The 13,482-nt window shown below is 44.0% G+C and overlaps 2 protein-coding genes across 4 annotated transcripts in view; one reads left to right on the forward strand and one right to left on the reverse strand.

Annotated features, from left to right (window-relative positions):
• The first annotated feature begins 566 nt into the window (after nt 1-566).
• Opn1sw (opsin 1, short wave sensitive) lies at nt 567-6,230 on the forward strand. The gene is given in 7 exon segments (XM_008846382.3): nt 567-920; nt 2,055-2,223; nt 2,491-2,656; nt 3,071-3,286; nt 3,288-3,311; nt 3,801-3,966; nt 4,086-6,230. Coding segments are annotated over 6 exon segments (1,041 nt in total). The 5' UTR covers nt 567-574; the 3' UTR covers nt 3,921-3,966; nt 4,086-6,230.
• Nucleotides 5,953-13,482, reverse strand: part of Calu (calumenin) — a 38,584-nt gene continuing 31,054 nt past the window's right edge. For 2 of the 3 annotated variants that reach the window (XM_017801432.2, XM_029570010.1), the window contains exons 5-6: nt 10,093-10,292; nt 5,953-7,535 (exon numbers count right to left, since the gene is read on the reverse strand). In XM_017801432.2, the coding sequence (XP_017656921.1) occupies nt 7,431-7,535; nt 10,093-10,292 (305 nt within the window). In that variant the 3' untranslated portion in view covers nt 5,953-7,430. The remainder of the gene's footprint in view (nt 7,536-10,092; nt 10,293-13,482) is intronic. The other variant, XM_008846383.3, reaches the window with a different exon arrangement.

Genomic DNA, 13,482 nt, shown 5'->3' on the forward strand with positions numbered 1-13,482 from the left:
CCTGTAGCCCAAAGCTGATCCCCAGCCTCTTTGGATAGGAACACTCATATGGGCACCTTCCACAAAGGGGCAGATGAGGTGAAAGAGACCTTCGTTGGAGCCCAAAGTCAAAAGGAAGAGGTGTGGAGGCTTTCCATAGCCCCACCCAAGGTGAAGGGTACATGGCAGAATGTCCATTGAAAATGGGTCAGCATCTTCCGGGCCACAGAAACCCACATGACCCACCTCGGCACCCAGCATTGTATATCCAGGTTCTTTGACCCCAATCTTTTATCCTCTGAAGAACATACAATCAGCTTTAGGATCATAAAGGTTTAGGTGGGGGCTGAAGATATCTCTAATTGGGGTTCTCTGACCCCAATCTTTTATTCTCTGAAGAACACACAATCAATCAGCTTTGGGATCACAAAGGAGGTTTAGGTGGGGGCCAAAGAGCTCTTTGTCCTTGGGAGCCTTAAGATCAATCACAGAGGCCTGAGGTGTTTTTAAAGGAGGGTGTTGTGGGGAGGGGAATGGTGGAAGGATAATCTATAAGAGGTGCTGGGGGTGGGGGTGAGGGTATCCCAAGCATAAGATGTCAGGGGAGGAGGACTTTTACTTGTTCCAGAATGCATCCTCAGTGGGGCCCTGGGATGGGCCTCAGTATCACATTGCCCCTGTCTGGGCCCTCCATCTCCAGGCAGCCTTCATAGGCTTTGTCTTTTTTGCAGGAACCCCACTCAATGCCACAGTGCTGGTGGCCACACTGCATTACAAAAAGTTGCGGCAGCCCCTCAACTATATCCTGGTCAATGTATCCTTGGGGGGCTTCCTCTTCTGCATCTTCTCCGTCTCCACTGTCTTCATCACCAGCTGTCATGGATACTTCCTCTTTGGCCGCCATGTTTGTGCTTTGGAGGCCTTCCTGGGCTCAGTAGCAGGTACTGCAGGCAACAGGGGCTGGGGAGAGGCAAAGGACACTGCTCCAAGATTGGGACCCAGAGTCAGACTCTGGCATCAGAGAGGGCCCCTATCCTGAGTTTGACCAAAGTAAAAGGTCTTTAAAACAGATTTTTTTAAATTAAAAAAATTTTATTTTATGTGTATGAGTACCCTGCCTGCATGTAAATGCACCCGTGTTGTGCAACGCCCATGGAAGTCAGAAGAGGGGTCAGATGCCCTACAGCTGGAGCTATAGATGGTTGTTAGTTACCATGTGGTGCTGGGAATCAAACCCCGGTCCTCTGCAAGAGCAGCCAGTACTCTTAACCAATCAGCCATCTCATCTCTCTAGCCCCCCAAAGATTTTTTTATTCAGGTGTGTATGCCCTGTGTGTGTGTGTAAACAAAATTTGGGTCCTGTGGTGGTAGAGTGTGGGGTCTCTCCCTCTCCTCGTGGGTCGTTGGCCACTGGTCCATGAGGACAAAGGGAGCAGAAGCGACGAACGGGGTCAGGACAGCCAGTGAGCACGGAAGGAAGAAAGTCCTTCTGTGGAGGCGGGTTCAGTGATACAAACAGCTCCAGATTCAGTGAAACAGCTCCAGATTCAGGGATACAGCTCCAGATTCAGTAAAACAGCTCTGTTTATTCAGTGGGGATTAGGGAAAATATAGTGTGGAGGCAGTAGCCAATGCTTCAGCTGATAGGTGCTCATGTATGCTTTATTTACATGTGGCAGTAGGCTCCTATCATCTGACTACCCGGCAATGCCTAATTATCATATAGAAAAAACCTGGGGGTAGTTTTTACTCCAGGTAACTTGTGCTTGCCGGCACTTTCCAGGTAAGTCAGGCAGAGAGCAGGAGGCCCCCGGCTGAGAAGGGGAGTCCTTCCATATAGCACCGAGCCCCTTAGAGCTATCCAGACATGGAGGACTACAACCCTAGCAGCAGGGTTCCCCAACAGTAGAGCAGGAAGTGCTCTTAACTGCTGAGGTCTCTCCAACCCCAAGATGTCTTAAACTCCACCCCACCCCCTCTCCCCATCCATCTCTCTAGACTTGCTCAACCCTATCCGAACTTCACTCCAGGTTGGATGGGGCCGTCCAGCCCATTCTTTTCACATTTTGCCATAGGTCTGGTGACAGGCTGGTCACTGGCTTTCCTAGCTTTTGAGTGCTACATTGTCATCTGTAACGCCTTCAGTAACTTCCGCTTCAGCTCAAAGCATGCACTGATGGTGGTTCTGACTACTTGGATCATCGGGATTGGGGTCTGCATCCCACCCTTCTTTGGCTGGAGCAGGTGAGAGTTCAGGGCAGTGGTCTGGTGTGGGAAGAGAGATGGGGTATAACTTCTAATCTTTGACGTGAGTTAATGGAACAGGTGAGGAAAAAGGGCTGCTAAAGATGAGTCAGTGTTTACAGGTGGAATTTCTGTGGCCTCTTCTGGCAAAGGCTGAAAACCCTGACTCCAACCTTCTAGCATTTTAACTGGAGAAGATAATCCAGGACATCTCAGCTCCCACTCAAGTTCTGAGTCCAGAGTGAGTGAGTGCTTGGCCCTTTGCAGGTTCATTCCTGAGGGCCTGCAGTGCTCCTGTGGCCCCGGCTGGTACACCGTGGGCACCAAATATCGAAGCGAATACTACACCAGGTTCCTCTTCCTCTTCTGTTTTATCATGCCTCTCTTGCTCACCTGCTTCTCCTACTGTCAGTTGCTGAGGACTCTCAGAGATGTGAGTAGCTTCTGAGGGGGTCGGGGGCAATGAGCTAGGAGGCTCCAGGAGAGGGAGGAGTACCCCAGAACCTATGTCTACAGGTGTCTGTGGCCAGATGGAGGAGTCTCAGGAAGTAGCAGAGTGGGGAATGATGAAATCAGCGAAGGTGGAGTCAACCCTCTTCGTGTCAAGTGACATGTAGTGGGGATCTACGTAGCTCAGTGTATTTGGGTCCCAAGTTCCACAGTGAAAGAGCTGTGTGTGTGCATGTGTATGTATGCATGAACGATCTCCATCCTGTCTCTCAGGGGAAGAAATCCAAATGCAGCGGAAGCAGAGTGGACACTCCCCGATATAAAAAGGAAAAGGGCCCAGAGATCTGAGTTGAGGCCAGCAGGGAGAGGGACGAGATGCTCTTTGTGCTTACTCCAGGTGGCGGCTCAGCAGCAGGAGTCAGCTACCACCCAGAAGGCTGAGAGGGAGGTGAGCTGCTTGGTGGTGGTGATGGTGGGAGCCTTCTGTCTCTGCTATGTGCCCTATGCTGCCCTGGCCATGTACATGGTCAACAACCGTAACCATGGGCTGGACTTGTGGCTTGTCACCATCCCTGCCTTCTTTTCGAAGAGCTCATGTGTCTACAATCCCATTAATCTACTGCTTCATGAACAAGCAGGTAAAATTTCCACATTCTCATCAAGTCCTGGTCCATGTTTCGTTCTCTATTCATAACTTGAAGTACCCTGAACTCCATGCAGCGTTTATAGATGAGGGAAGCCACAGAAGGCCCAAGCAGGCTGGGAAGCCCTTGATAAGCACATGGGCAGAAGGTGTAATTCCCAGAGTGAGGGAGGCTACACCAGAAACCAGAAAAATCAAGTTGTTCCAAAGAGTGAACAGGAGGTGAAAATGTTTCCCTTCTTTTGTCAATGCTGGAGATTGAATCCAGAACCTTGAACATGCTAGGTAAGCACTCTACCAGAGTTAACATCCCTGTCCATTGTTTTTTGTTTTGCTGAAAAAGTATTAACATCAATCATTATGAATCTCCAGCATTCTGCAAATTCTTAATCCAATCCTTCTAAAATCTAGCCTGCAAGAGTGAGTAGTGATAACTGAAGCTGAAGTAGTCTTCAGGGCAAGGCAGACACGTCTTTCCTTGCAGTTCCGAGCCTGCATCCTGGAGATGGTGCGCAGGAAGCCCATGACAGATGAGTTCAACATGTCCAGCTCTCAGAAAACAGAAGTTTCCACTGTCTCTTCTAGCAAAGTTGGCCCCAACTAAGGACCCTCTTTTGGCCTATTAGCAGCAACCAGAGCTTCACATTTAAGTACATTTTTACTTTTTCCATAAAAAACCTAACTAGTAACAACACAGACAAAAGTTGGAAAGGGGAATGATGACACTTTGGGGACTCAATTTTCATTTTCCTTTATATTCTGTCTGCAGGCTGCTATTCCCAGATGGGGCTACTTCAGATCATTTCAGCAGTCACCAGTTTCTACTTCAGAGGTGCCCATCAGAGCACTTGGGGAACCGTAGGAAAATGGCTGGTTTTTCGGTGAATGAGAACACTTTCCTTTTCAGTAATTGTTTCCCTCTTACTGGGATCTGAGATGACATATCCTGAGATACAAGGGAGATGGAAAGAAAAAAGAAACAAACCCCAAGCACCCATCCGTGAGTTTACAAGAACATCCTTATACTGTTTCTGACAATAGCTGTTAAGAGCCTTGGCTGGGGCCACCATGGACAAAGCTGAACCAGCTCAGACACGCATCTTCACATGAAGTATTCTGGGTGTTCTCCCCTCCATTTGACTAATCGAACGCATCTGTTTTAAGTTGTTTATTGATTAAAGTTAATGGTTTAAAATTCCATTGATGTCTTCAAAATGAACTGGCATGTTTCAATATCATTTATAAACCAAAACAAAGCTGTTTTACCTTACACACCCTTCTCCCTCCAGGAAAAGAGTGCATTTGAAATAAAAATCAAGATAGATGTGTGAACAACTATATACAAGAAATGGTGTGTTGGTATCAGGTAATTATGTAATGGAAAGCAGAGAGGGTTGTCTCTAGAAGGAAGCTAGAGCTCAGAAACAGGAGGAAAGGACTGAGCAGGATGGAAGGAGGTAGCACTTTCAGGGTGGGAAGGAGTACATGGCGAACTTTCTAGGGGAGTGCCCTTTTCTGTGACATCCTTTTTTTTTTTTTTTTTGAGACGGTCTCCCTGTAGCCCTAGCTGGCCTGGAAGTCACTATGTAGACCACGCAGGCCTTGAATTCACACAGATCCACCTGCCTCTGCCTCCCAAATGCTGGGACTACAGATGTGTGCCACCACACTTAGCTTCTGTGACATCTTATAACTCACAATTTTAAGTCAGAATTCCATTTCTAAGAGAATGAAAGACACACATGCCAACGAATGTAAACAGTTTTATTCAGAAACAGATAGGTACCTGTTTGCATTATAGAATATAAAACTTGGTTTACACTCTATAAAAAATAAACAATATCCAAATTCAAGGGAGCTCGCATTCACAGAGCACACCCTGTGAGTGTGCAGCCACTGCTCAATGTCTCAGACTGGATTTAAATCAGAAACCAAAACCCAAACCCCAATACTCTGGGGGCCAACAGAGATGAGAGTACAGTGCTTGCTGCTGAGCACCCATGTCCAAAATCTGCCATCCTAGCAGATTTGGTCTGCTGTTAAGTGTGACTTCCACATCAGGCTTGGGCTCTGTGTACCTAAGAGAGCCTGGAGGCCCTCTTGTCACATGTGTATGATACACCCTCTCTAGCCAGGGCTGGTGGCAATATCTCTGGTTTTCCTTAACAATAGAAAGGAGTAGGGGATCTGGAAGGCAGACAATGTTCATGTTCTATATTGGGGTTAAACTTAAGAGTGTATCTGTTATCAAGAGCTTGATGCAATGGCTGGGGTGAAGTTACAGGACACCTGGCTCTTTACCACACCAAGCAGCCCACCTCAACAGGATTGTGGAAGACCAAAGGTAGGCCTAGGTTCAAATACGACCTCACCCAGCACCACCTGAATGTATTATCCAGAGATACAGGAAATAATAAAGTTATACATACATATATTTATCTTAGTAACCTGAGGGTTAAGACTTAGAATACAATAATTCTTCAGAAGCCCATCAGTGAGTGAGAATAAAATGGACAGTTCATGTTACACAAAACATGGGTAGATGAAGTCGGCAACATATGGGGGCTTTGATAAGGATTGGCAATGTGATGACCCACAACCCCTTCACCCTCCTCGCCCCCTTTTTGTGTCAGAGAGAAAAGGAGATGACAGATGGGGTAGAAGGGTTAAAGGCAGGAAGGGTGAGGAGTGGTCCTCAAACCAAAGAGCCTCCTCTCTAGGTTCTTCCATCCTCCAGTCTGACCCAAGCTCTGGTGGACGAGAGGCCTGGGAGCGAGTGGTTTGCACTCTGAGGTATGAGGATCCCTGGTCAAGTCAGCAGCATGTGTTTTTTGGAAACCAGCCCACAAGATAAGAACACTGCAACCAAGCTTGTAACTAATACTGCTATTTAGCCACTGTCCAAAAGAGAAGAGGAAGGAAAAAAAAATCTCCACTGCATCAGGAGGTTCTATGCTTTCTCATAAGGTAGTTCAAACAGTCTATATAAAATTCCCATTCTGTGATCATTTCTCCTGTTAAAGGCACTTTTGATGACATGATGGAAAGGAGTAATTTTCTTTTTTTTTGTCTTTTTGAGACAGGGTCTCCCTGTAGCCCCAGCTGTCCTGGAACTCACTATGTAGACCACGCTGGCCTTGAACTCACAGAGATCCGCCTGCCTCTGCCTCCTGAGCGCTGGGATTAAAGGCATGCACCACCACGCCTGGCGGAAAGGAGTAATTTTTAATTGCAGTGAAACCAAGATTCATTCCAGGGCCCTTGCAGTGATTTCAAAAGGTACCACTGAAAATAAAATGCATGCCCTGCGACACTTGTTTTTTTCTTTCATGTTCCAGATGCTTCTAGTTTGAAAGAGATCTATAAAGAGCTAGAAATAGCTCTGTAAAGAGCTATTCACTGATTTTCAAGACACTGGCCCTATTCTTCCCATCACAGCTGTGCCTGACAAAATTAGCAAACAGCCAGTCCTACAGGGGAGCAGAATGAAGTCAAGTTGAGCCAGGACGTCCTGCAGCACAGGGATCTGTTCTTGCCCAGATAATGGCAGGCTAAGCAGTTGGGCCCAAGTGACTAGAAATACATGGCCCTTATGACTTGTAAAATGTCAGACTTTTCAAAAGGCAAGATTAAGCATGATCTCTCTAAATACAAACCACGGAGTAAATGTTTTTCCTTTTTTTTTCCCCTCTTCTGAACATGTCTTATTGATCTCAGGCTTTAAAAAAATTAGTTAAGTGAGAACTATAAAAAATATGTGGAAAGGGGTTGAGAGAGTAAAGGGTTAATGTTTGCCTCCAAGTGTGGGCTTTGACCCTTCATATCATACTCCCGACCAGAGAACAATACAAAAATAAACACACCATGTTATACATTATACAAAGTGTAAATCTACAAACACAAGTGTACTAATCAGAGTTGTTCCTTGGTTTCCCTCCAGTCCCTCGGGGAGGAGGAGGAATGGGGATGGGATGGTTTTCATTATTTCAATATGCCTTTTCATGTCTTAAAAAGTTTGTAATAACAGTCTCAGTAGCGCAAACAATTTCATGTGAAACCAGAAGCTGTAAAAATAAATTACTTTTGAAGAAATGTAGGTTCCTCTGTATGCAGCTCAGAACTCATCATGTCGTACTAAGGCCTCCCCGAAATCTGTGGCCTGGCTGCCCACAAATAGATCATACTTGTCAACAATCTCCTCCTTGGTAAGCTTGCCATCCTGAAATTAGAGGGAATAGCGAACTGAGGCATGTTCTTGACACTGCAATTCAGAAAGATTGCTACACAATCAGAGTAGTAACAGGACTGAAATAATGTCAGATTATAGTTCCCTCTAACTGTGAACTTGTGTTGTCCCCCATCATGAAAGTCAAAAGATGGGGCCTGGAGAAATGGCTCAGTGAGAGTAGAGACTGCCCTTGCAGAGGACCTGGGTTCAACTCCCAGCACCCATATGGTAGCTAAAACCTGTCCTTAACTCCAGTTTTAGGGGATATGACACTCCCTTCTAGCCTTGGTGGGCAGTGCATGACATGGGTACACTTACATACATGCAGCAATACACTCATACACATAAAACAAAATTTTTTAAAAAGGCAAAAGGGGGCCGAGGATATAATTCAGTGGTAAAGTGCTTGTCAGCAAGTGTAAGGCCAGGCAGATGAGACAGGCAGAGTGTGAATTCAAGCTAGCCTTGAACTAGAGGAGGAATCAATACAGTTCAACTATTTCAGGACACAGATACAGATCTCTCTTTTTCTCCTGTAATTGGGCAGATGAGGCAGGTGGATTATGAGTTCAATCTAGATTGTACTACAGAGGGATCTAATGAATATGAAATGTCCCTCAGAGGCTTAGGTATCTGAACACTTGCTATATGGTCCCTAGTTGGTGGAGTTGTTTGGGGAATGTTGTGGAACCTTTTGGAGGTGTGGCCTTGCTGGAGGAAGCATATCACTGGTAGGTAGGCTTTGAGAGTATATAACCTCCTCCCCCTTCCAGTTGCTCTCTCTGCTTCTTGTGCATGCTTGGTGATGTGATGTGAGCACTCAGCTTTCTTCCCTGGCTGCCTCTGCCACTATGCCTCCCGGCCATGATGAACTCTTATCCCTCTGGAACTGTAAAACCAAATAAACTCTTTCTTCTATAAGTTGCATTGGTCACAGTGTTTTATCACAGCAACAGAAAAGTAACTACTATAACCTGAATGGCCTGGAACTCTGCTTCTGCCTCCCAAGTGCTGGAAGCACCACACTGGGCTGAAGATTTGTTTCTTAAGGAACAAATACTCCTTTGAAGCAAACTATGGAATATTTGCTAGATAAGGGGTGAGAAATGGCCAATATTTCATAATGTATCAAGTCAAAGTCTAGCAGAAACAGTGGAATCTCCAAGATCAATCCTGGTTGGCACTTCCATGCTATAAGATGGGACACATCCAAAGAAGGCTTAGACACTCATCTCAAATGGCATCAAGATTTGTCAAGGAGGCAGGGGCAGGTAGATCTCTGTGAGTTTGAGGCTAGCTTGCTCTACATAGCGTGTTCCAGGCCATCTGGAGCTAACAGGGAGACCCTGTCTCAAAAAGATCAACAACGACAATAACAACAACAACAAGATTTGTCAAGGAGGATTGATCAGAGTTTTCATATAGTCAAGGACACGACAATTAGTTACTGAAGTGAAACTAAGCAAGAACTCCAAACTGGTCAACCCTTAACATGTTTTAAGAAACTGAACTTTAAAGATCAGCTTGAAGATTATTCAAAACAATAAAAACTGTCTTCAGACTGACTTTATATTTTAAACAGTGTATGCAGATCTGAATAGATGACAAGGCTTAGGGATAACTCTATTATTTTAGTGCCTCAGATAACTAATTGAGGATAATTTTAATAGACTTCAGAGAAAAACTGGCTTATAACCTCATGCAAAGGACGTAATTTACAAAATATTTTATGTGTATGAGTGTTATATCTGCATATGTTAAGTGCACCCATGTCATGCAGTGCCTGTGGAGGACAAAAGAGGGCACTATGCAAGAACTCAAAACTGGTTCAGAACAGATACAGATCTCTTTTTTTTGAGATCCCTTGGAACTGGAGTTTCTTAGCCATCATGTGGGTGCTGGGAACCAAACCTGGGTCCTCTGCAAGAATAGCCAGTGCTCTTAACAGATGAGCCCTCTCTCCAGCCCCAAAGGACTTAATTTTTTTTTTTTCTTTTTTGAGACAGGGTCTTCCTGTTGCCCCAACTGTCCTGGAATTCACTATGTAGACCAGGCCAGCCTTGAACTCACAGAGATCCGCCTGCCTCTGCCTCTTGAGTGCTGGGATTAAAGGCATGTGCCACCATGCCCGGCAGGACTTAATTTTTAAGAATATATTTAAGGTGGCAATAACCAGCATTATTTGAAAAGCAGGCAGAATGAACCTGTAACAGGAAAGCATACAAAGGAAACAATAGTCAAATTTTTAAAAAACAAGAACATTTCTTGGGAATTCATTAGAGGCAACTCATGCTGCATCCAGACTATAGAAAAGAGGCTTTTATCTGAAGCCCAGGTTTCTCCAACACTATGAACATAGGACAAGGGATTTCTAAAATGAGATCAGATAGCTAGTGTTACACTGAATGAAGGTTTCCAATCACCAAATTTAGATCCTTTGCAGAGTTAGGCTAATTATGACTTTAAATACTCTATGTTAACATCTGTTTAAAGGCAACCTTCTAGAAAGACTGTCATTACCAAACTGCTTGGACCTGGTCAGACTTACCTTGTTTTGGTCTGATTCATAGACTAGGTGCCTGGCTTCTGCTTCTGCATGGTCATAGTCTGAAGGGAGGATCCAGTCTTTGGTCTCTTCCTTGTCCATCTTTCCATCTCGGTTCTTATCTCGAAACTCAACAAACTGTTCTCGCTCTGTCTTCACCCATTCTGGCTCATCAGCATTTCCGTCATGGCTGTACATGTCACCTGTATGCACAGAAAAACATACAACAGAGTTAGGCTTCTTCTAAAGATTGCCTAATACCAATGTGGCCTAAGTTTTCTTCTTATACATGTTTGGCACCTCACAGCAGTTAGTTACATAGGTTTCTTAACACTAGAGAAACTTTAGAAGGAAAAGTACTTTCCTGGGGCTTAATTGCTGATCCCCCCCCTCCGCCCCGTTTTTTTTTTTGAGACAGGGTCTTCCTGTAGCCCCAGCTGTCCTAGAACTCACTAAGTAAACCAGGCTGGCCTTGATCTCAGAGACCCACCTGCCTCTGCCTCTGATTGCTGGGATTCTAAGTGTGCAACTCCATGCCCGGCTTAGTTGATCTTTCAACAGTATTTTAGAGGCTGATTTGAGTTGCAGGACAGTGAAGATGCTTTACACTTTTAAAATTTTTTGGACTTTAAAATAAAAATAATAAATAAAATATTTTAAAAAATTATTTATTTATGGACCGGGTGTGGTGGTACACACCTTTAATCCCCGCACTTGGGAGGCAAAGGCAGGTGGATCTCTGAGTTCCAGGCCAGCTGCTGTTACAAGAAGACCCTGTCTCAAAAAGACCAAAAAAAAAAAAAAAAGTATTTATTGCATTTGATGTATTTTGCGTGCATTTATGTAAATGTACCCATGTCCGCAATGCCCAAAGAAGAGGTATTAGATTTCCCTGGAACTGTAGTTACAGATGGTTGTTAGCCTTCATGTAGGTGCTGGGCACAAAACTCGGGTCCTTTGCAAGAGTATCCAGTGCTCTTAACTACTGAGCCATTTCTCCAGTCCCTTTATTTATTTTTATGTGTTAAAGAGTTTTGCCTACATGTTGTGTGATGTTTGTGGAGGCCAGAAGAGGGTACCAGATCCCCTGGAACTTGAGTTATGAATGGTTTTAAGTTACCATATGGGTGCTGGCAACTGAACTTGGGTCCTCTTCAAGAGCAACCAGTGCTCTTAGCTGCTGACCCATCTCTCCAGACTCAAGTCTTTATGTCTTTTTTGTTTTTTTTTTTTAAAAAAGGCTAACATAAGGCATCAAGGCATAGCAGTGTATGTCTATGGGAGACTGAGGTTAAGTGTTCAAATCAGCCTGGGCTACAGGAGACCTTGTCTCAAAAAACAAAAATAAGTTTACTGATAAGGAAGACAAGACTTTTTTTTTACCTCATTTCACTTTACCACAAGGTAGAAAATTAAACTGTACCACTGGTTTGAGAAAGGACAGTTTTAAAGCCTCAAGGAAACTTGTCTACTAGTCAATGCTTTGATAAAGTTCACTCTGCTAATCTTCAATCAGGGCAAGCATGCACCTGGATAAGGAGGCACACCATCAAGGGTACACTGACAAGAGATAATCATGACAGAGTCGAATTCCTGATACAACTTTCATAAAATAGTTTCCTAAAAATTCAACTGCATTGAGAACGTAGTTTGACTCTTAAGATTTCAACCCAGTCTCTCCTTTTACAATCTCCTTATTCTTCATTATCTGTGGTGAAATTTATTAGAGCATAAAAAGCTCCACAGACAATTAAAAATGTTGGTGTTGGTCTTGAGAGAGTAGATATCCAAGAATATGAGTAACAAAAATGCTTTTTCATGTCAAGAGGTTTCTTAATTCTTTGTTGAAAAAAAACGTGTCTGAGGCTGGAGAAATGGCTCAGCGGTTAAGAGTACTGATTGCTCTTGCGGAGGACCCGGGTTTGATTCCCAGTACCCACATGGCAGCTAACAACCCTCTGTTAACTCCAGTTCCAAGGGATCGGTCACTTTCTGACCTCTGTGGGTAGGTGCACGAGATGGGTGCACCTACCCACATGCAGGCAATATGCTCATACACGTAAAATAATAATAATAATAATAAAAAGTGTATGAGTTTTAGCTATGATAATTAAAGTTTTTTTTAAATTAATTTTTATTTAATGTGTTTTGCGTACATGTATAAGTACACCTGTGGTGTACAATGCCCATGGAGGCCAGAAGAGGGCATTGGATCCCCTGGAATGGGAATTACAGATGGTTTTTAGTTGCTATGTGGGTGCTAAGAACTGAACCCAGGTCCATGCAAGAGCAGCCAGTGCTCTTAACCAATATGCCATCTGTCCAGTCCCTAAAAATAGCTTTTATTTTGAGACAGGGTCTCTCTGTAGCCCCAGCTGGCCAGGCTGGCCTTGAACTCACAGAGATCCACCTACCTCTGCCTCCCGAGAGCTGGAACTAAATGCATGTGCCACCAGGCCCAGCTAAAAATAGTTTTTGTTATTTTGTCTTTTTTTCCCCCACGGAGCTAAGGACTGAACCCAGGGCCTTGTGCTTGCTAGGCAAACACTCTACCACTGAGCTAAATCCCCAACCCCCCCAAAATAGTTTCTGATGATGGATTATATCATAATTTTTGGAAAAGACATTCTAAGAACAAAGTGGCACTGCTGTCTTCATTCCCATCACATTACATAAAAAAGTTCTCAGCACCTCCTCTTAAAAACCCAGAAAATTAGAAGTGCTGAATTCTTTTTCATGGTAAAGAGAAACAACTGCCATTTACGCAAAGAAAATTACTTGAAAAATTTGACACATATATTTTTAATATAGAGGTAGCGTGTTTATAGTAAATGCCATTTTTGTTGAATTGGTTTTGTTTTCTGAGAAAGAATTTCACTATGAAGCCCAGACTGGCTTCAAACTTGAGATGTTTCTGCCTCAGCCTCTCGAGTGCTGGTCTGCAGGCAGGTGCCACTATGTGCAGCTACTCGGGTGCATATTAACATTTTTAAGAGTATTAACGTGGAAGATACACTAAGCTTTACCCCACAAAACAATTCCTCCGAGATTTCAATTTAAACACACAATATACTTGCAAGTAACTAACGATAATTTAAGGCTTTCAAAATTAAGAAGAAAAACATGTTTGCAAAAAAACCTCCAAACAGGGCTGGAGAAATGGCTCAGTGGTTAAGAACACTGACTGTTCTTGCAGAAGACCCAGGTTCAAATCCTAGCACCCACATGGCAGCTAACGAACCATCCTTAACTCCAGTTCCAGGGGAATCTGATGCCCTCTTCTGACCTCCGTGGCATTGAATGACACAGGTGCACTCACATACATGCAGGCAATACAGTCATACATATAAAATAAAAATAATAAATAAATAATGTGTGAAAATTAACTAAAAA

Source organism: Nannospalax galili, unplaced genomic scaffold, assembly GCF_000622305.1.
Source record: "Nannospalax galili isolate Female #2095 unplaced genomic scaffold, S.galili_v1.0 scaffold660, whole genome shotgun sequence".
NCBI lineage: Eukaryota > Metazoa > Chordata > Mammalia > Rodentia > Spalacidae > Nannospalax > Nannospalax galili.